This window comes from Lepus europaeus, chromosome 10 (genome assembly GCF_033115175.1).
Source record: "Lepus europaeus isolate LE1 chromosome 10, mLepTim1.pri, whole genome shotgun sequence".
NCBI lineage: Eukaryota > Metazoa > Chordata > Mammalia > Lagomorpha > Leporidae > Lepus > Lepus europaeus.
This window is the reverse complement of record NC_084836.1, coordinates 103,145,379-103,167,914: the sequence shown is the minus strand read 5'-3', so window position 1 is coordinate 103,167,914 and position 22,536 is coordinate 103,145,379. Positions and strand designations below refer to the sequence as shown.

At 56.6% G+C, this 22,536-nt stretch overlaps 2 protein-coding genes across 2 annotated transcripts; one reads left to right on the top strand and one right to left on the bottom strand.

Annotated features, from left to right (window-relative positions):
- Positions 1 to 271: 271 nt before the first annotated feature.
- Positions 272 to 16,392, bottom strand: ERGIC3 (ERGIC and golgi 3). Its single transcript, XM_062204110.1, has 13 exons — positions 16,259 to 16,392; positions 16,052 to 16,122; positions 15,884 to 15,971; positions 15,560 to 15,679; positions 11,012 to 11,105; positions 8,217 to 8,382; positions 8,019 to 8,076; positions 3,491 to 3,522; positions 2,643 to 2,739; positions 2,502 to 2,566; positions 1,859 to 1,995; positions 1,723 to 1,778; positions 272 to 1,543 (listed from the first exon to the last, which is right to left on the bottom strand). The coding sequence occupies exons 1-13, from the start codon at positions 16,344 to 16,346 to the stop codon at positions 1,464 to 1,466; spliced, it is 1,152 nt and encodes a 383-aa protein (XP_062060094.1). The 5' UTR covers positions 16,347 to 16,392; the 3' UTR covers positions 272 to 1,463.
- Positions 16,393 to 20,738: 4,346 nt separating this feature from the next.
- Positions 20,739 to 21,613, top strand: C10H20orf173 (chromosome 10 C20orf173 homolog). The gene is given in 4 exon segments (XM_062202553.1): positions 20,739 to 20,897; positions 20,900 to 21,059; positions 21,327 to 21,463; positions 21,587 to 21,613. Coding segments are annotated over 4 exon segments (483 nt in total).
- The last annotated feature ends 923 nt before the right edge of the window (positions 21,614 to 22,536 follow it).

Genomic DNA, 22,536 nt, shown 5'->3' with positions numbered 1-22,536 from the left:
TGCAGGTGGTACGGGTCCCAGATGTTCCCACTGTTCCCGGGTGGCCTCGGGCGCGGGGGATCTGCAGGGGGCAGTGCAGGAGGCCCAGGGCCGAGGAGCCCTGCTCCTGCCGTGGGGGTTCCTCTCACCTCACCTGCCGGTGGCAGGTGGCACTACTGTCCCTGACAGCTAAGCACGCTGAACTGCAACTTGTCCCTCACCAACCTGAGTGGCCGTACCTGTTAGGACACTTTGGGTTCCAAGTGACAACAAATCTCAAGCCAAGTTGGCTGCAGCAAGAAGGGAATTTATTGGCTTGTGCTCCTGCAAGTCCCAGAGCCTGGCTCGCTGGCTTCAGGGTTCAGACACTGCCACCCAAACCAGCAATGCTGCCTCTGGTTCAGCCCTGCTGTCCCCTCGGGGACACCTGCAGGCCTTGGACCCGCAGCAAGCTCGCCCCACCACAGCCACACGGGAAGGGAGCCTGCCTGCTCCTCTCAGAGCCTGGCTTGCACTGGCTCACGTGGCCAGGGTGGGGCCTACCCCCACGTGGCCTGTGGGTGGACAGGGGGGCCCCAGAGGAAGTTCGGGATCCTGAGATCCTCGGAGGAGATTATATCACATGGCCAAGGCCACTTGGCTCCTGTGTGACTGGACCTCAGGTTGCACTGCAGAGGTTTTGTTATCCTTGGCTTCTGTCCCCGCTGCTGCCCCCTTGTGGCCTTACATGGGAATGCCCTGCGGCAGGATCTGGCCACCTGAGCGGCTGCTACAGTCCCTGGATCCCCGGGCAGCGGAGAGGCCTCTGGGCCTTGGTTCCCCCCAGCAGGGGGGGCTCTCATGGGAGGTCCCGAGCAGGGGTCTGCTGGTGGCTCTGCTCCAGGGTGGCCACTGCTTGTGGTTTCTGCTTCTGTCAAAGATACTCCAAGGCCCTGCATGGACTCTACCGGGAGCCAGCCTGGGGCTTCGCACCGGGCAGGGTCAGCAAGCAGGAGGCTCAGGTGGCCCAGGGTGGCAGGGAGCAACCTGAGCTTGAGCTGTCCCTAAAGAGGTGACAAGCCCCAACCGGTACTTAGGGTGCTGGCCCTGGGGGCCATGGTGGCTCCAGAAAGCTCCCCCTAGGAAGGTCCATCTGAGACCTGAGGCTGACCCCGAAAGGCCTGAAGACCAGAGCAGAGGCAGGACGAGGACAGGGCTGTGGGGCGGATGTCTGTCTGGTCGCCAGGGGAGGCCCGCAGGAGGCTCCAGAGGCCACCCGGGCCCGTCAGCCATGCTTCAGCAAGTGACTGAGCTGAGGGGGTCGGTGCCAGACGCCAGCCAGACCCAAGAACCAGAGGACAGCAGGTACTATCACAATCCATAGATTTATCAACCTGGGGTGGGACTGAGTCTCCGAGGAAGTGAGGGGTGTGATGGAGGAGGCTGGGGACACAACCACAGGCCGAGAGCAACAGGTGAGCGGGACCGACCGAGGGGAGGGGTGACTACGTCGTCTTGCCTAGATCGATTTTCTTCTGGATGGCTCGTGCCGAGTGGTAGATGAGTGAATCGATAAGTCCAGCCACTGGGGGAGAGACAAGAGCTGGCAGTGGCCCAGCTGGGCCCCTGTCTTGACCCTGAGAGCCCTGTCGCCCATCTAGCTGGGCCACTATTTTCCCTTGGCCCTCAAGGGGTCCCTTCTTCCCCATCCAAAACCTGGGGTGCCTGGGCCTACCCTCACTGCCCTGTCCTGCGGCGTCTTACCTGTGAACATGCCCCCGATGATGGCGCACACGCCTGTCAGGAAGTGGGTGAACGACCTGGCAGAGGAGCAGGTGGGCTCAGTGGGCATCCCCTCCCCTCCCCCCAGACGCTGGCCACACCCATGTGCCACCCTCACCTGTGCTTCTCTGTCAGCTTCACCATCATGGGCGAGAGCTCGTACAGTACAAAGACTCCAGGAAGTCCCTGGTCGCCCAGCAGCCCGTTGGCGACCTTCTCATGTCTGGTCACAGAGAACTGATTTGTCCTGAGCACCTGGGAGGGAGAGCAGGCTGGGCAGTGCCTACGCTCTAATCCCTGGTCCCACCGTGGAGGGAGAGCCCAGGCTGGGAGCGAACACTGCAGACCCGAGGACCACCGGGACCCCTCCCAGCTGTGCAATCCTGGCTCCTTAGTTTGCCTGTCCTGGCCACGTTTGGTGGGGGCCCAGAGACGGGAAGCAACTCTCTAAGGCCGCAGCCACAAGGCGGCAGCCCTCAGAGCCTCACTCTATGCTCCCAGAGATGCCCAGAGCCAGGGGGAGCAGCGAAGCTCCGTCCTGGCTGACTGACCCCAGTCAGGGACAGAGGGGGGTGGAGGGCGCGTAGGGGAAAAGAACAGAAAGGGCAAGCACTTTGCAAGTGGTCAGCTGCTTGTCCAGACCTGCCTGAGACGCAGCTGTCCCCGCCGCGCGGGAGCACAGGTGCACTTGGCTCCCGGCTGGAAGGCACTCCAGCGCGAGGCCCAGTCGGAGCGTCTGCCATCGAGCGGGCCCCACTCACCTCTCCGTCCACCTTCATGTACACGGTGGGGACGACCTTCACAAAATACTGGAACATCATGGAGGCTGCAGGGAGAAGACAGCGCTGGGCGAGGGTGCCAGGCAGGGCCTCCATGGCGGGGGCCACCTCCCGGGCTGGTACCTTGTGGCGCCGTGACATTGGTGTGGTCCAGGGGGTTCACAATGCCCGGGTAGTCCTCGCCGAACGACAGGTGCTGGATGTAGTGGGTCATGTTGATCTGCAAGCACCAACCACCACAGCCTGAGGCCCTGCAGCGCCCGCCCTCCCAGCGCAGGCTCTGCCTGACCCTGGCACACAGGGGCCCCTGGACCTGTCTGGGCAGTCAGGGCAGAAGGAAGGGGCAGGGGGGCCCTGTCTGGAAGAAGCCATTGTCCTTAGAGGAGGACCTGCCATTCCCTACCTAGGCACTCTGACACAGCCCGTAGGCTCCTGGGCTGCACAGCTGATGGCACTGGCTTCGTCCACACATTGGGTATGCAGACTGGGCACGGATCCTGTGTGGCAGCAACTAGCCTTGCCTGGAGGGCTCAACTCCTAGAGGCCTAGGCTGGAGGACCCCAGATCTCCCAGCTCCACTTTACAGCCAAGGCAGCCACTTGAGGGGCCTTTTCACAAGTGCCAACGTGACAGTGTCACAATCCTGCTGGGGGCAGCCAACAGCTTCCCACTGTTCCCAGAGGAACGACCCGACTCCCCAGCATGGCCTCTGTGTCCTGGGGCTCCCATCCCTGCCAACTCCTCCAGCCTCACCTGTCCTCACCTGACCTGTCGGTCCTTAGGTGCCACCTGCCCTCTGATGCCGCCCTGCCCTTCCTCATCTAGGACGCTCCTCCCCAACCCCAGCCCTGCCCCCAGCCTGCTCAGATCTCCAGTCCAAAGTCACTCTCAGCCCCAGACGGGACCCCCTGTCAGAACAGGGGGCAGTCTCTCCATGTGCCCCCACCCCCACGGCTCCCACCGGTACATACGTTGTCGAGGCCGAAGCTCTGAAGGTCGTGGACTAGGAGGAAAGGGAGAAGGCGTCAAGGCGAGCAGGCCCACCTGCGCTAGCCCAGAGTCCTCGCTGCCCCCTCTGAAGTGCAGCCTTCCTGGCTCTTCTGTGACACCCCCATTCCCCTGCAGCCTGGGACCCCCTGGTCCCACTGAACAGCCAGAAGGCCTGCCTTGGGGTCTGGGTGAGCCCTGGCCCTTCACGGGGGTCGTAAGCACGCAGGTCCTGTTCCTCCCGGACATACACAGGGACTCAGGCCTGCCTCATTAACTAAAGCCAACGGAAGTCACTGTCGCCAGAGAGAGGTGGGGCCTGAGACCGCCACCAGCTCTTCCCCTGCCCCCCGACCTGCCCCCAAAAGGAAAGCCCACGGGGACGCTGTGCCAACTGTGCCAGAACACATTCTTCCTGGCCCCTCGCCCCAAGCCCTTCTGCGAGGAACGCGTCCCGGTGCCTTTACAGCCCGGCGGCAGCCGTGCCAGGGACAGACCCATCCGAACCGCCCCCGTCCACTTACTCTCCACAGCATGTACTGCAGCATGGGGGAGGCAAGGAGAGAGAAGGGAGGGAGAGAACAAGGTTCAGTCACAAGGGGAACGGGGGAGCAAGGCGAGAGGCAGGAGGGCACTGCAAGGATCCCGCCCAGCCACAGGCTCTGGCCTCCCATCACGCCTCTGCCCAGACCCCTCCTCACGGGAGCGCTTCCTGGGCCAGCAAAGTGCGAGAGAGCTTGGAGACAGACTATGGTGGCCTGGAAAGACGACCTGAGCACCAAGAGCCGCTTCCCAGCTGTGTGCCCTTGAGCCAAGCACTTGGCCTTTCTGGGCTCTGTGTCCTGGGAGACAGGCAGGACCTAACATGGGAGGACACTTGGAGACATTCACCAGGTAAGAGATCAGACTCGCCGCCTCCCTCCCTGCCCCGATCCACAAGGATGTGAGACACGAGCTGCCAGGCCTAATTCAGCCAGATCCGCCTGTGGGCAACCCGACCTTTGTGTCTGAACACGCTTCCAACACACAGCACTCCTGGCCCGGAGTCTGACAACAGCCCCAGGCACACAAGCAGAGGTGCCGCTGCCAACACGGGCCTGGCTGACAGCGTGACATGGCTCATCTGCCTGCAATCCCACCGAGACCACCTGCCCCTCAGCCACCTCCAGAGTGAAGAGGGGGCTCCCCTGGACCCTCACTGCTACATGGCTTCCGACTGCTGTCTCTCCTGAGCCCTTCTGCTGGGCCCTTGTCACTCAGTCCACAGTGACACCCCCATCTTCAGCCTCTGAACATCCCCTCCACCCTGTGCTTTAAGCATGGTTCGGATCTCCCTTCAAGGACCTCAACCCTGTGCACCCTGGTGGGAGACGACTCCCATTCCACAGTGGCACCCTTCCTGATCTTCCCTGCCCCTCCAGATCACTGTCCCCATGCCCCCCTAAAGCCCCCAGGTCTTGGGGCTGGCGCTGTGGTGCAGCGCGTTAAAGCTCTGGCCTGCAGCGCTGGCATCCCATATGGACACTGGTTCGAGTCCCGGCTGCTCCACCTCCAATCCAGCTCTCTGCTATGGCCTGGGAAAGCAGAAGATGGCCCAAGTCCTTGGGCCCCCTACCCATGTGGGAGATCCTGAAGAAGCTCCTGACTCCTGATCAGCTCAGCTATGGCCATTGTGGCCAACTGGGGAGAGCCAGAGAGAGAGGTCTTCCATCAACTGGTTCACTCTCCAATTGGCCACAATGGCCAGAGCTGCGCCAATCTAAAGCCAGGAACTTCTTCCAGGTCTCCTATGCAGGTTCAGGGGCCCAAGGACTTGGGTCATCTTCTACTGCTTTCCCAGGCCATAGCAGAGAGCTGGACTGGAATGGAGCAGCCGGGACTAGAACTGGCGCCCATATGGGATGCTGGCACTGCAGGCAGCAGCTTTACCCACTATGCCACAGCAATGGCGCCTGTAACTCTTTCAAATAAAATAAATCTAAAAATAACAACAAAAATAAACAAGTCTGCAACCCCCACCCAGCCACCCCTACTTGTTTTAGTCACCTAGAGGTACACACAGATCCTTGGAAGGTTCTCCCTCACTCTTCAGCGGCTTCAGCAAATGTTGGCCACGGCTCCTGACAATCCTCCCACATACTGGCATCTGGGACAGCCCCTCCTTCCTAACAGTACGTGCACCCCTCGCTAGTTCAACTGCAAGCACCTGGAGCTCCAACCACCAGCTTCCTCATTTCCTCCAAACCTAATACCGCTCTGCCACTATACCAAGGCCCCACTGCTTCCTGCCCCACCCCCACATCCTCTCTCTTCTTTACCCGTTCACCATCGTGGCCTGGCACCAGGACCACCTGACATATCCCCTTAACACCCTTGGCTCAGTAGGCACCTGGTACCCCGTAACCTCGGTAACTCCAATCAGTCCACTCTGAGCCCATCCCCACTGAGCCACGCCGACTGCTCCCCCTGCCCTCTCTGTCACCAACTCCAGGAGGCCCTCAAGGTACCCGCAACCCACGCCGCTCCCCAGTGCGCACTCTCCCACCAGATCCACAGTCTTCTCCCTCACACCGCAGCCCCTTCTCCCCTCCCTCTCTCAGCGTCACAGAGAAAACACACACTCGGAAGAGACCGGCGATGTGCGCCCACCACCCCCGCTCCCATCTGCTGTACTGCAGGCCTGCTTCCTCCCGCTGCCAAGGCTGGTCTTCCCACGCGTCCGCGCACAGGGCTCTGCCTGCTTCCGCTGTCTCGAGGGCTTCAGTCCGTGGCGGTCCCTCTCAGCACTCTTTAGCCAATCATTCTGACAGCATTTACCACTGTGCGCCGTCACCCACCTGAGAAAAGCCTCCCTTCGGTCCACACTGCCCTCCAGGGACGGCCTGCTCTCTCCTCCCTAAGGAGCAAACTCCCCAGCAGAGTTGTCTATACTCGCTCCACTCCTCTCCAGCCCCTGCTGAACCCCTTCTACGGTGGTCCCTGTCACTGCCACGCCCGCAAATGCTCACCACGCCATCACCCACGCTGCGGTCTTTCTTGACCCGCAGAAGCACCTGTCGCAGGCGGCAGGACACCAGTCCCCTGGCACGCACTCCGGCCTCTCCAGCGTCCTCGTCCTCCTCCTGATGCCCTGGGCCCCTCGGGGACGAGGCCCGTGCGCAGCCCCTGAGCCCCCTTCTTCCCACCAGCCCCCACCTCCAGGGGGATTTCATCCAGTCCTGGCTTAAACATTCTCCTGGCTCCCACATTTCTGTCTCCAGACCACTTTTGTCCCCAGCTCCAGGCCAGAGTATCCGACTGCTGAGCTGACCTGGTGTCTGCTTCCCACCCTCTGCCTCCTCCACCAGCCTGCCCCTCGGAGTCTCCCGCACCTCATTACACGGCGACTCCGTCTTCTTACTACTCAGAACACAACTCTTCCGTTCGGCCCTCACATCCATCGGCAGCTCCTCTCACGGCTGCTCTCACTTGCACTGACCCCTGCACCAGCCTCTCGGGGCCTGTCCTTTCCCTCCCTGGGCTGCTCAGAGTGGTCAACTGCCTCCCTTTTAAAAGTGAGGTCAGACACCAGTCCTTCCAGCCCTGCCACGGCCTCCCATCTCACACAGCGTGGAAGCCCAGGCCCCGGATGCCTTTCCAGGCCCTACGGAACACGGCCCGGCCACCCCCTCACTGCCCTTCTAAGCACGCTCCTCTGCTTCCTCTGCTTGAGCTGCCTGGTTTTCCCGCTGTGGCTCGACCTCGGCAAGCACGTTCTTGCCTTAGGGACGCACTGTTCTCCACGGAAACTTCGCCCAGACACCCACGGCAGGCCCCTCGCTTCCTTCAGGTCTCTGCTCAAATGCCACCCCAGCAGAGTCTTTCCCTGACCACCCTGATTAACACAGCACACGTCACCGTCCCCTCCTAGCCCCTGCCTCGCTGTGGCCCACATTGCTTAATAGCATCTGATAGGCCGTATACTTCACATCCTTGTTACTGTCCCTGTCTGTACCAGAGTGTTCTGAGAGCACAACCTGGTTCACTGCTGTGTTCTCGGCACTAGACCAGCACCTGGCAGAGCGGGTGACTGCTGAGTCTAGGGAATGCATAGAGTGGATGAACGAGTATGAGTGCATCAACCCCATTTTACGGGAGAAACTGAGTAGGTTCAATACTCTCAAACACAGCAGAGCCCAGGAGCCCCAGAACCTGTGTCCCAACCCAGCTCTGCCACACACGTAGGTCATCTGGTAATGGGGCTCCCATTTAAACAGGCGCCTACCACAAGCCAGCCCCGGGCTATCATCTTTAACTTGCACAAAACCTGGTGAGAAATGATGGAGAAACTTTCCCAAACAGCCAGTAAGGCTTGAAACTGATGTCTGCCCCTCAGCCTGTGCTCTTAACCACGGCTGCCCTGAGACAAAGGCCGGTCCTGGGCCAAGACAGAACCTAGGAAGCAGGGAGAGGCACTCCAACCCGCCAAGGTGTCCACGGTCTAAACTCCCCGGCTGTAGTAGGATCACTCACCGTGTACATGGGACTGCTGGAAGCTCTTCCCAGGGGCAAAGTGGAAGTTCCCGGCCACCTGTAAGGGATAAGCCCTCTCATTCGCCGGCTGTGCCTTGCCTGTGCTCCGGGGCCTGGTCAGGCCCTCGGCTCTCCCTGGAGCTGTCCTGGTCCAGCTCAGCCCAGCTGGCCCTACCCTGCCTCAGCCCCTCCCAATACCTTGTTGACTTCCAAGAAGCCGTACACTTGGCAGCCTTCATTCTTCTGTTCCTGCATCTTCTGGCTGAAGCCCTCTCTCCGGCACTGCTCAATTGTGTCTGGGTTCTTGAAGGCCCAGCCTCGACGGCGATACGCCTCCCGCACATCTTCGCACGTGTTGCAGCACCTGCAGCCAATGGGGCAAGGCCGAGTGCCCAGGAGGCATGAGACCAGTGCAGGCGCCTTGGGAAAGCGAGTCCAGGAATTCCGCCCGCACATGAAGCCTCTGCCAGTCTCATGCATGACCACCAAATGTTCACTTGTGCTTCCTCAGGGGCAAGAAGACTCTTAGAAATACATAATTCCCGAAGAAATTTAAAAGAAAAACCATATATATTCCCCTTCTACTTGAAGTGATGAAAGTTCTGGGAAAGTGCTGATAGCTGCGCAACACTGTGAATGTATGCAATGCTACTCACAGGTGGTTAGAGTGGTAAATGGTATGTGCATTATAGGAAATTCTTGGGGCCAGCGCTGTGGCAAAGCAGCTTAACGCCCTGGTCTGAAGCGCCGGCATCCCATATGGGCGCCGGTTCTAGTCCCGGCTGCTCCACTTCCGATCCAGCTCTTTGCTATGGTCTGGGATAGCAGTAGAAGATGGCCCACGTCCTTGGGTCCCTGCACCCGCATGGGAGACCCGGAAGAAGCTCCTGACTCCTGGCTTCAGATCGGCGCAGCTCCAGCCGTTGTGGCCAATTGGGGAGTGAACCAGCGGATGGAAGACCTCTCTCTCTCTGTGTAACTCTTGACGTTCAAATAAATAAATAAATCTTTTAAAAAAATAAGAAATTCTTAACATGGTACATTTTATGTCATATTTATGTTACCACAATAAAAACATTTTATTTTTAATAAAATTTTTTAAAAAATTATTTATTTGAAAGCAGAAGGAGAGAAAGACTGAGATCTGCCATCTGCTGGTTCACTCTGCAAATGCCTGCTCTGCTGGGGCTGGGACAGGCCAAAACCAGGAGCAAGAACTCAATTCAGATGGGCCACGTGGGTGGCAGGGACCCACCTATTTCAGCCATCACCACGTGGGTGGCAGGGACCACCCATTTCAGCCATCACCACGTGGGTGGCAGGGACCACCCATTTCAGCCATCACCTGCTGCCTCCCACAGCTTAGCAGGAAGCTGGAATCAGGGGCAGGGGCAGAGTGAGGATACAAAGCCAGACATTCTGACCTGGGATGCAAGAATCCCATGTAGTGTCTTTTTTTTCTTTATTTGAGAAGCAGAGTTACTGACAGGAAGAGACAAGAGAGAGAGAGAGAGGTCTTCCACCCACTGGTTTACTCCCCAAATGGCTGCAATGGCCAGGGGTGGACCAATCTGAAGCCAGAAACCAGGCAATTCTTCCAGGTCTGCCACATGGGTGCAGGGGCCCAAGCACTCAGGCCATCTCCCACTGACTTCCCAGGCCATTAGCAGAGAGCTGGATCGGAAGAGGAGCAACCAGGACATGAACCGCCGCCCATCTGGGATGCCAGCGCTGCAGGAAGAGGCTTAACCTGTTACACCACAGCGCTGGACCCTCCCACATGGTGTCTTAACTGCTACCCAAATGCTCACCCTAATGAAAACCTTTTAAAACAAAGTATTTCTGGGGCTGACATCGCGGCACAGCAGATAAAGCTGCCACCTGCGATGCTGGCATCCCATACGGGTGCTGGCTCATGCCCCGGCTGCTCTACTTTGATCCAGCTCCCTGTTAACGGCCTGGGAAAAGCAGTGAGAAGATGGCCCAAGTGTTTGGGCCTCTGCCATCCACACAGGAAACCTGGATGGAGTTCCAGGTTCCTGGTTTCCAGTCACGGCCGCTGCGGCCACCTGGGAGTGAGCCAGCGGAGGGAAGGACTCTCTCCCTGCCTGTCCCTCTCTTTCAATCTCTGTAACTCCAACTTTCAAATCAATCAATCAATTTTAAAAAATAAATAAATAAAATATTTCCAAGGCCTATCCCAGCTGCTGAATCCACCGCTCGGGGTCAGGGCTCAGGAAACATCACATCAATTACAATATACTGGGGGCTTGATAACCTGGGCTGGGCCCGCTGTCTCGGTGTTTTTACATTTAATGCTTATGCTTCCTCTTAAGAGGAAGTTATAGTGCCAGCACTGTGGTGTAGCAGGTAAAGCTGCCGCCTAAAGTGCCGGCATCCCATTTGGGTGCCAGTTCACGACCCGGCTGCTCCACTTCCAATCCAGATGTCTGCTATGGCCTGGGAAAGTAGTGGAAGATGGCCCAAGTCCTTGAGTCGCTGCACCCGCTTGGGAGACCTGGAGGAAGCTCCTGGCTCCTGGGTTCAGACTGGCCCAGCTCCAGCCGTTGTGGCCATCTGGGGAGTGAACCACCAGACAGAAGACCTCTGTCCCTCTCTCTCTCCTTCTTACCCTCCCCCCCTCCGCCTCTCTGTAATGCTGCCTTTCAAATAAACCCTTAAAAAAAAAAAAAAAAAAGACGAAGTTAAGAGAAGTGTGGCTCAGTCTGATGACCCAGGGTCACACCAGGCAGACCCCACTGGAGCCACTTCTCTGGGCTGAAAAGCAGGGAGCACTTGAGCTTCGGCCTAGGCCTGCAGCTGTTAGGCAGGTCCTGGTCACACAGCCTGCTGCCTGCACCAGCTCCACGGCTGAAGAACACGTCCCAGGCCCTCTAAATCCCTGTGCGGTCCAACCCCCACCCCCCCAACCTGGCACAGTCTCCCAAGGCCAAGGCTGACGGACATTCCCCTTTCCCCTGAGTCCTGCTCACTTGATGTCTTCCGACTCGGCACCATAGCAGCTCTCACAGCGGTCAGGGTCCAGGGAGTCCGGGTTGAACACCGTCACCTCGACCTTGCCGAGTTCTAGGGAGAGGGTAAAGCACAGCTGTGGACAACACAGGGACGTCCCTGACCCCACCCTTGGGCCAGCAGCTTGGGGATGATCAAAGTTGTAATAGCTAATACTGAGAGTGACACTGTCTACAAGTCAGGCCTGGAGTGACTGTTTTAACAGAATTAATGGTAAGAAAATAACACCACTGAACGCCAGCTGGGTCACCTGCACTCTGCATCCCACTGCACGCCTGTGACGATCTGTGAGGGTAAAGGTCACTACCGAGAGGATGCTGAGGCCCACACGTGAGAAGTGACTCTGCCCAAGGCAACCCACGGAGCGGCAGCTTTCAGCTCTAATTTCACACCCGCAACCACTTGGCCTGGCTGCTGCTCCCACATCTCTGCCTCCTACCCGGTTCCCTGCCCCCAACTACCCTGTCAGAATTATTTGGTCTTTTTTTTTTTTTTTTTAAACAGGCAGAGTGGACAGTGAAAGAGAGAGACAGAGAGAAAGGTCTTCCTTTTCCGTTGGTTCACCCTCCAATGGCCGCTGCGGCTGGCGCACCGCGCTGATCCGAAGCCAGGAGCCAGGTGCTTCTCCTGGTCTCCCATGCGGGTGCAGGGCCCAAGGACTTGGGCCATCCTCCACTGCCTTCCCGGGCCACAGCAGAGAGCTGGCCTGGAAGAGGGGCAACCGGGACAGAATCTGGCGCCCCAACTGGGACTAGAACCCGGTGTGCCAGTGCCGCAGGCGGAGGATTAGCCTATTGAGCCGCGGCGCCGGCCAATTATTTGGTCTTAATATTCAATACTTTGGCCTTTTATCTCCAGTAATATATTTTGTCAGTCCACCTCAGCTACCCACTTCCGTGCTTAGCCGTAGACCTTGGCATCGCCAAAAACTGCAAACCTTCCAAAACGCAACAGCAGGTATGTGAGCCTTCACTACCTTTATCCCTAACTTTCAGTCCATTCTCTCTGGCCCCTGCATCCACCAACTCTTTGACACCACTCAGTCGCCTCGTCACGTCCTCTCCTCCTGTCTGAGGTTCCGCGGTCCGTGTTGTACTGATCCTCCTGCGTACCATCACGGTTCTTTTGCTCCTCTCTCCCTTTGTTGTACAAGCCTAGCCCCCGAGCAAAACCCAAGCCCAGTCAGATTCAACTCTCTGAGCCCCCTTCTAGCCTCTCCCTCCCTTAAGGCTGCCTGGCAATCCCGGCATCGCCCTCATCAGCCCGCTCCCTGCTCTCTGAAGTGACTACACCTTCTCCCCTCTCCGTGGGCCTCCAACACCCTTTGTCCCTTCCTTTACTCTTAACTAATAGCTAATATCCTAGACTTCATCTTCCACCAAGAAAAAAGTAGCACAGAACTTCACTGGACCTCACCACCAAAGCCAGTAACTCACCCCTTTCTCCTTAGTCCCCTCCCATCTCCGTTCTCCTGACACCAAAATTCTGGAGGGGACGGCATCGTGGCATGGCTGGTTAAGCCACTGCCTGTGACACTGGCATCCCAAATAGGTGCCAGTGCATGTCCCAGCTGCTCCACTTCCAATCCAGCTCCCTGCTAATGGTCTGGGAAACGCAGCAGAGGATGGCCCAAGTGCTTGGGCCCCTACCCCTACATGGGGGACCTGGAAGAAGCTCTGGGATCCTGGCTTTGACCTGGCACAGCCCCAGCCATTGCTGCCATTTGGGGAGGGAACCAGCAGCCATTTTCCAGACCATTGGGAGGAAGTTGGATTGGAAAGGAGCAGCCAGGACACAAATCAGCACCCATATGATGCTGGTGTCTTAGGTAGTGGCTTTACCCGCTACACTGTAACACGGTCCTTCATTCTCTCTTCTTGAAATTTTTTCTCCACCTGGGCTTTGGAATACTTCTTGTCTCTTTTCTATCTCAATGGCTAACCCCCGTCAGTCCTCCTTCCTGGATCCTCATTTCCAGGAGGGACCCAGGGTACCTACCATCCACCTCTCCTCTGCCGACCTTCACACCCAAGGTGTCCCCTTGTAGTCCAATGCTTTAACTACCATCTCCATGCTGATGAGCCCTACCTTTACTTCTGCAGCTCTCCTCCTCTAAATTCTAGACTGCTATACCTAACTGCCTCCTTAGCATCACCACAGTAAACTCAGGCATCCCGAATTTAACATGCACCCCTCCAATCCTGATCTTGCCCTGTGGGAGCTGGGCTCCGGGGTGTCCCCACTGGTCCCCTCCCTCCAGTATCCACACCCTCAAGCAGCCCCTCCATGATGACATGCTGACCTCTGAACCACTAACGCACTAACGCGTGGCAGAGACGACGGTGTGCGGCTCCTGAGGCCAGGCCATCAAGTGAGCTGTCACTCCTCCCTGGTCCTCTCCTGGATCACTTGCACGCAAGACCAAGTGGGGGAAGCCAGCTGCCATGTGCGGAGGGAGCTCAGGGAGCCCCATGGAGAGGCCTGCACGGCAAGGCACAGTGTCCTGTCACTCGCCGTACGAGCGAGCCCTGTTAGACACTGAGCCTGCAGCCCCAGTCATGCCTCCCAATGACGGCAGCCCTGGGCAACAGCGTGACTGCCGTCTGTGAAAGGCCCTAAGCTGGAACCACCCAGCCAAGCTGCACCTCCACACCCGACCCACAACTGGAAACGGACAAACACTTGTTGTATTAAGCCACTAAGTTCTGGGACAGCTTGATTCATAGAAACGGGTGTCTAATAGTTCCCCACCCCTACCACAGAAAGTTCTCCTCCTCTCCGGTCATCTCCATGTCAAGTCACTGACTTGCTCAAGCTGGAAGCCTTGGAATCAACCCTGCCTCTGCCCTCTTACACCCGACATCCAATACTACAGCAACCTCTATTGGTTCTTCTAGTGTGCAGTGCATAACTCTGAATGAATGATAAAGCTCACCACTAAAGAAATCCCTGAGGTGTGAAAGCTCCAGCAGGTGAGAACTGAGTTCACGGAAGCACTGCTTAGGGAAAGAAGGGAAGCTACCGGTGAGCACCCACGTTGCGCAGTATTTTATACACATTATAGATGCTTCTCAGTCTACGATGGTGTTCTGTGCCCACTATAAGCTGAACATGTTCTTGATAAGCCTAACCTACGGAACATCATAGCTTAGCTTTGCCTACCTTTAATGTGCTCTGAAACCACTTCCATTAGCCTACAGTGGGGCAAAATCATCCAACACAAAGCCTATATAATAATAAAGTAGGAGCCAGTGCTGTGGCGCAGCGGGTTAAAGCCTTGGCCTAAAGTGCCAGTATCCCATGTGGGCACCAGTTCTAGTCCTGGCTGCTCCTCTGGCTATGGCCTGCCAAAGCAGAAGATGGCTCAAGTCTTTGAGCCCCTGTGCCCACGTGGGAGACCCGGAAGAAGCTCCTGGCTTCGGATCAGCACAGCTCCGGCCATTGCAGCCATCTGGGGAGTGAACCAGCACATGGAGGACCTCTCTGTCTATACCTCTCTCTGTAACTCTGCCTCTCAAATAAATAAAATAAATATTTTTAAATAATAATAAAATATTTGGGGCCAGTGCAGTGGTCCAGCAGGTTAAAAGCCCAGTCTGCAGCACCGGCATCCCATGTGGGTGCTGGTTCGAGTCCCAGCTGCTCCACTTCCAATCCAGCTCTCTGCTGTGGCCTGGGAGAGCAGTAGAGGACAGCCTGAGTCCTTGGGCCTCTGCATCCGTGTGGGAGACTTCAAAGAAGCACCTGGCTCCTGGCTTCGGATCCGCTCAGCTCTAGTCATTGCCGCCATTTGGGGAGTGAACTGGCAGATGAAAGACCTCTCTCTCTCTCTCTCTGTGTATCTAACCTCTCTCTGTAACTCTGTCAAATAAATAAAATAAATCTTAAAAAAATAAAGTATTAGATATCTTATGTGTTGAATGCCATTCTGAAAGTGAAAAACAGTTACATAGGTACACTTCTGCACCACCAAAAGTCAAAAAATCCAGAGTCCAACCATCATAAAATGGGGACCGTCTATACTGATTTCATCCTACAATTCCAAGAGCCGGGTACCTTATAGCTGAGGCTCACAGACCACAAGTGACAAAGGCAGATCTGAATCCAGGCAGCCGCCTCAAGAACCTATCCTAACCTTGAACGCGTTCCGGAGCAGAGAAGCAGCACCAGCTGGAGAAACACACACGTGGGGGAGTGTGGCTCCAACCACAGTTCTACCAAGCCAACCACACCTAAGAGCCATCCTCAAACTTTAGCTACTGAAACAGTGAGGGTCAGAGCCTGGCAACCTCTGAGGACGATAAGCAGGTAGAGTACCCTACTGACCATACAGATGCAAGAAGCCTGGGTTCCCACGCACTCCGACTTCACAGCTGGGGAGCCCAGGCAAGCCAGCTGACCTCTCTAGGCACTACTTGTTTAGCACATCACAGCCCTGCACGGCCCACCTGTGAAGGGCGGCCACACCCAGCTCTGGGACCTGAGACCTGGCCCCCTTCCCTGGTTACCATGCCGCTCGGCCTCGGAGCTCACGGGGACGCCATCCTTGTCCAGTCGTTTCTTGAACAGGTTGTGTTCCACGTCCAGCTGCTGCTCCCCAGCCACATCCATGGCATCGATGCTCAGATCTGGAAGCAGGAAGTCGGGCTAAGGGACCTAAGACTGCAGCGGCCAGGGGCTCTGGGTCCCGGAGGGCAAGAGGGTGGGAGAACTGTTTAGGGGACCGAGGTGGTCCCGGGCTCCAGACCGGAAGCGAAGGCTGGCGATGCCAATCTGGCAGCCCAGCTGAGAACCCTGGGGCTTGCAACTTCCACCCCTGGGGAGGTACTCACAGGCACAAGGCATGTGCGGGAAAAGCACGTCGATGTTGATCTTCAGTTTGTCTCCCCGTGACTTGTCCACGTAGAGCTCCGGGTGCACCTGGGGCAGCGCTACCTCAGTGAGACCTGCACGCTCGCCCGCCTCCCCCGCTGCCAGCCCTGGAACGCCACGCCCCTTACCTCCGTGGTGAGGTAATACTGCAGCTCGGACAGAAACAGTAACAGCATGAGAAGGCCACTGACAATGGTCACTGCAAGGCGGGGAGCGAGGTCAGACGGCCTCTGTTCCGCTCCCTCCGACTCCAGCAGGCCGGTCGGAGAGCAGGCGCGCGCGCCGGGCTCCGGGGCAGCCCCCCTCCCCGCGACCCCGACCCCGCCGCCACCTACCCGTGGCGCCCCCGCAGGTCTTGACCCGGAAGTCCTCCAGAGTCTTGGGATAGGCATCGAACTGCTTCAGCTTCCCCAGCGCCTCCATGGGGACCGGCCGGAAAGGGGACAGCACCGGCCCGCCCCTGCAGCCTCCCGCTTCCGGTCCGGAGTCGGGCCACGCCCCCTCTCGCCTCGCGCGGGCACAGCAGTGCGCATGTCTGGGCCCGCCCCGCAGCCGCGTTTTCGGGGCCGCAGGTGCGCCCGCGTGTGCCGTCGGGCGGGAGTGGACGGCGAAGGCGCCGTGGCGGCCCCGGTCGCTTGCCCCGAGCCGGGAACTGCGCCCGGCGTTTCAGAGCAGGCTCCCGTGCGCCCTGGAGCTGTGTTTTCTGAGCTCGAGGCCGGCCACGCCTTCAGCCCCGGGGCACTGGTTGGAAGCGCCGGTGACTGGTGCCCACCTGTGACCCCGAAACTCCGGCAGGTGCAGCGTGCGAATCCCCGCCCCGCACAGGCCGCGCGGGCTTTACCTCTGTTGGTTGAAGGCCAAAGGCCTGGAGCAGTCCAGTAACTTGCTGGCGGTCGCAGCCAGTTAACAGCAGGACCCCCAGGTTCGGCGATTCTGCCCCACCAGGGCCTTTGTGGCTGATTTTACTCAAACTCGCGCCCCACCGCTTCTCCCAGCGGCTCCTGACTCCACCCCTCCAGGCCCACACTCCAGAGCTGTGGGGCCGGCTCTCCCTGCACCTGCCGTGGGGGAGCGCTTTCCGTTGTGGGGCAGCTGCAGTGACTTTAAATAAAACGATCAGACTCTTTGGTTCGTGAATCCTGCTTTAGGAAATGAAGTAAATCTCACTTGAGGTTGCCGGGGGGTTGTTGCACTCCACAGTTTTGAATCTCCCATCTGTGTAAAGATTTATTTTTTAAGGCATACCAGATCATAAAGATGTATGCATGAGATTGTTCAATGGCAAAAAAAAAACAAAAAACAAAAAACAAGCCAAAACACCTGGAACCAAACTGAATGCCCCCTGACAAGGGAACTGTTGAATAAATCAGGGTACAACCGTTTGCGGAATACTGTGCACTTTTCAGAAGGACAGGGAAGGGTTTCTCCTGCAGGTACATTAAGAATGTATTTATAAGGGTGAGAAACAAGATGCAGGGCCTGTGGTGTGGCACAGCCAGTTAAACCCTGCCTGCAGCGCCGGCATCCCGTATGGGTGCTGGTTCAAGGTCCAGCTGCTCCACTTCCAATCCAGCTCCCTGTTAATGTGCCTGGGAAAGCAAGGAAAGATGGTCCAAGAGCTTGGATCCCTGCACCCACGTGGGAGACTCAGAAGAAGCTCCTGGCTTCAGCTTGGCCCAGCCCTCGCTAGTGCAGCCATTTGGGGAGTGAACCAGCAGATGAAAGATTCTCTCTCTAACTCTACCTTTCAAATAAAGCAATAAATAAGTTTTTAAAAAAATGTAAAATTCTATGTTTCTGATGATTTCATTTTTGAATTAAAATTATCCTTTAGAAACAGGCTTTTGGCACAATGGTTAAGATACAGTTAGGACACCTGCATCTCATATCAAGTTTGAGAAGCGCTGGGTTAAGAAGAAAATCAGGCAAGTTTTTAAAAATGTTCATTTTCATTTTATTTGAAAGGCAGAGGGAGAGAGAGAAATCTTCTACCTGCTGGTTCATTCCCCAAATGGCCACAAAAGCCAGGGGTGGGCCAGCTGGGAACCAGGAACCAGGAACTCCCTCCTAGTCTCCTGCGTGGGTGTCAGGGTCCAAGCACTTGGGCCATCTTCTGCTGTCTTCCCAGGCTCATTAGCAGGAAGCTGGTTGGAAGTGGAGTAGCCAAGACTTGAGCCAGTGCTTTGATACGGGATGCCAGTGTTGCAAATGGCAGCTGAATATTTTTCAACTTGTACCATGGTAAAATGCATTCAAGAAAGAAAACTTTAATATTTGTAGGACATCATTCAGATAATTTTTTTTTTGACAGGCAGAGTGGACAGTGAGAGAGAAAGAGAGAGAGAGAGAGAGAGAGAGAGAGAGAGAGAAAGTCTTCCTCAATGGCCACTGCGGCCGGCGCGCTGTGGCCGGCAAACGGTGCTGATCCGAAGGCAGGAGCCAGGTGCTTCTCCTGGTCTCCCATGGGGTGCAGGGCCCAAGCACTTGGGCCATCCTCCACTCACTGCCTTCCTGGGCCACAGCAGAGAGCTGGACTGGAAGAGGAGCAACCAGGACAGAATCTGGCACCCCATCCGGGACTAGAACCCCAGGGTGCTGGCACCACAGGTAGAGGATAAGCCTAGTGAGCTGTGGCACTGGCCATTTAGATAATTTTTAAAATCATAGACTAGTGACCAGTGACCGGTGCTGCAGCTTAGCGGGTAAGGGCGCCACCTGCAGTGCCAGCATCCTATATGGGATGCTCCACTTCCAATCCAGCTCTCTGCTATTGCCTGGGAGGGCAATGGAATATGGCCTAAGTTCTTGGGCCCCTGCACCCATGTAGGAGACCTGGGGAAGCTTCTGGCTCCTGGCTTCAGATTGGCGCAGCTCCTGCTGTTGTGGCCAATTAGGGGGTGAACCAGCAGATGGAAGACCTCTCTCCCTCTCTGCCTCTCATTCCTTTTCTGTGTAAGTCTGACTTTCAGCCGGCGCCGTGGCTCAACAGGCTAATCCTCCGCCTTGCGGCACCGGAACACTGGGTTTTAGTCCCGGTTGGGGTGCCGGATTCTGTCCTGGTTGCCCCTCTTCCAGGCCAGCTCTCTGCTGTGGCCCGGGAGTGCAGTGGAGGATGGCCCAAGTGCTTGGGCCCTGCACCCCATGGAGACCAGGATAAGCGCCTGGCTCCTGTCTTCGGATCAGTGTGGTGTGTTGGCCGCGGCGGCCATTGGAGGGTGAACCAACAGAAAAGGAAGACCTTTCTCTCTCTCTCTCTCTCTCTCTCTCTCTCACTGTCCACTCTCCCTGTCCAAAAAAAATTTAAAAAAAAAGTCTGACTTTCAAATAAATCTTAAAAAAAAAAAAGTGACCAGTGAAAAAATTAATGATGAAGGTTGTAATTCCAGCAAGTCCCAGACAATGCTGGAATCTTCTGAGAAACATCTTGAAATGAATAGCAAGTACCCGGTTAAATGTAGAGTGGACTCAGAAAGTGTGAGGAATCTCCAGGTGTTGAAAGTAAAGGCATTGAAAAGAGCTGTAACCTTGTGGGGCTGGGGCTGGGGTGGGGAGATGGGGATTGGACCTCGTGTGTCTGTGATCTACTGGCTTGTTTTTTCTATTTCTTTTTTTTTTAGCCACATCATAATCCATATAAATACATTTGTAGATTATGAATACCAAATATACTAGAAATATACCAGAAAATAACATGTACTGGGTGCTATGATTTTGTAAGATGCCACATGGGCTTTGGAAGGAAGTGACTTTTTATTGCAATCAAATAAATAGGAAGTAAGTGGTTTCACGGTGTATTTTTAGATCAAGATAGCTCAAACTCCCCCGTGACCACAGAGTACCTGCCTTATGATTCTTGTCAAAACAGAGGGTGGATTCATGTATTCTTTGGGTAATAGAGGGAGAGAGACGGCTCCTACAGATCTCTATTCCAAGAGGGATCTTGATGGACTATACCCTAAGTTCCCAGGGCAGCTCCAGGGTAGACCAGAAACAATATAATTATCAGGGCTGGTGTTGTGGCACAGTCGTTGAGCCGCCGCCATAACACTGGCATCCCATGTGAGAAACAAATGGACTTAAAAATGGATGTGGGTATCAGAGGAGAAGGAAGAATCAGAACCAACATGTAGACTATGCTTTAGCAACTGGGGAATGGTGGGACCAGGACTGAGATAGGGAAGTCCGGAGAAGGGATCAGTTTCTGGGGAAAACTGCGAGTTCACTCTCAGGCTTGTTCAGGTGCGGTGCCTCAGATCCAAGTCGCAGCCCAATAGAACCGAAGAGGACTGAACTGAAGGTGTGCAACCAGAGAAGGGTAACCCACATCTAAGTTCCCTCTCTGCCCCTGCTCGTTTAGTCCATAAATACCCATGTAATGACGCTAAGGCTGGGGGTGCAGAGCAACAGAAGTGGGACGAGGTTGGTCCTCGACCTCGTGGATCTTACGTTCAGTGGAGGACAGGCTGGTGGGCAGGCTCAAGGAGGGAGGTCACAATGTGCCTTGTGATGCCATCTGTGATACAACTGGGATGACACCAAGGACCCCAGGGACTGTGAGCCCGCCTTCCTGCAGGGAGGACACAGGACACCCTTCCCCCACAGGCTATCTAGCATCTTCCATCACGGGCTTACCCAGGGCCCTCCTTGGAGGGGAGCAAAGGGACAGGGAGCAGGAGCCGAGGGGCCAGGAAGAGGTGTGGAGTGCAAGGCTGTGGGGCCAAGGAGGCCAACAGGACAGGAGGTGGCTAGTACACTCTGTGGCCTCAGCCCCTCGTCCTTCCAGACAGAGAAACCATTCTGCTACCTGGGCCACACATGAAGCGCTGGCAGCTTTTTGTCCTCTGGGTCTTTTGGGTGCTTACCTTGTGGATAATGGCCCCTTACCTGGATCTGTCACCTGAATCAACACTCCAGAAAAAACAAATGGACTTGGTACCCTGGCGTTGCAACTGCTCTTGGTCCAAATTTGGGAAGTGAAGTGCGGCTGCCCTCCCGGGACCTTAAACTGCTCCTCCTGCTGCCACACAGTCGGAGAATGGAACTGGTTTGATGGCTGCTACAAGAAGACTATGGGGTACCTGATAAGGACAAACGAGCATACGACCTCTGACCCTGTGGTCTGGTGGCTGATCAGGGGTCAGCACTGGGCCCACTCCCATCCCCCAGACTCCGCGAGTCTTGTTCGTTTCCCGCGTTACAGCCCAAACCTCTACCCTCTGCCCTGGCTTAGTGCACCACCCATCTTGCCTCTCAGCCCCTGACCCCCTGGCTGCAGGTCTCCCCTACCCAGGACAGATACCTGGGCTAAACTCCCTCCTGCTGTTTCCAGGGCAATAATTCAGCCAGCGAGCCTGGGACGGCATGGAGCTGCTGTTTAAAGTGACTCCTGCCCAGGGTTTTGAGTCAGATGTGAGGACCCAAACCACAGGACTGCTCATTGTCCCTGCAATGCCAGTGACCAGGGTTCCTGGGGGCAGCCGGCACTGCAGCTGCTGGAGCGGTCCCCTCTGGTGTGGATTTCAGATGCTCTGAGTGACGAAGTGACAGATGTGTCCTCACGCAGACTCAGGGTGGGGGTGAGGTGAGGTCACTGCAGGCGAAGTCAGCAGGGGCTCCAGGGAGACCTGTGCTAGTTCCCTGGTGTCCCTGCCCTGCTTTCGTAGGTTTTGGAAGACGGTCTGGCTCCCTAGTGGAGGGGAAGTGAGCTACGACTAGGTGCGGGGTGGGGGAGGGACAGGATGCGGCTGGGGCTACTTCGGCAAGGGCCCCACAGCAGCCCTCTTCCCTCTTCCCAGGTACAACCAGAGCAGCTGGCTGGATACACAGCGCCAGCGTCTACCCCCGGGCTCCCAGCTGTGCTCTGTGCCTTGCATACCTGTGCCCGAGCAGGAACGATTCTTGTACCTCCCTCCTTTAAAACTTCTGTTCCCCGGTGCCTTCAGCAGAGCCTGACATTCTCTGCCTGGCATTCAAGACCTTGCATGATCTGACCCCTCCCTCAGCTTCCCTCTCCCAAGCTCCCATTCGCGGGGGCTCCTCGGGGTTCCCCAAACACGGCAGCTGCCTCATGCCTCTCATGGGCTCTTTGGTCTGCCTGGAATTCCTTTCTCTTGTCTCTTGGGGGGAATCCTCTCTTATCCCAAATACAGTGAACAGCTAGGTGATGGGCTCCAGGGTGACTCCCATCTTCCCTGGAGAGGGTGAGCTCCATTCTCCCAGCTCTGTGCAGCAACCTGTCACACCAGATGTAGAATGAGGTGGCGAGGTGGGGTGACGACAGGATTCGGCTTACAGACACAAATATCCCTCTCTCATCTACCAGGTTGCTCCCTTGCCCCCTCTAGATCTAGACCAGTGCAGCAAAGAAAGTGGTCCCATTACTGAGAGGATGATAATCCGACTTACAGCTCCAAGGAGACTTGGTCCACGCGTAGGATGGAGCAGAAGCGAACGGCACCCGTAAGCGAGAGTGTGCAGGCAGACTCAGCATCCACACACAATGCCCGGCGGAGTCTACACAGGCCCTTGTCGTCTGGGCCTGGAGGAAGGAGAGTCTTGGCATTGCACCACCAGCAGCAGCAGGATGTGAAGCCTTTGAGGGCACGAGGAAATT

Coding starts and splice junctions, on each gene's coding strand:
- ERGIC3 (XM_062204110.1), bottom strand. CDS start 16,346: ATGGAGGCGCTGGGGAAGCTGAAGCAGTTCGATGCCTATCCCAAGACT. Junction 16,123..16,258: donor GACCTGCGGGGGCGCCACGG/GTAGGTGGCGGC, acceptor CCCGCCTTGCAG/TGACCATTGTCAGTGGCCTT. Junction 8,383..11,011: donor GCCGAGTCGGAAGACATCAA/GTGAGCAGGACT, acceptor CATTGGCTGCAG/GTGCTGCAACACGTGCGAAG.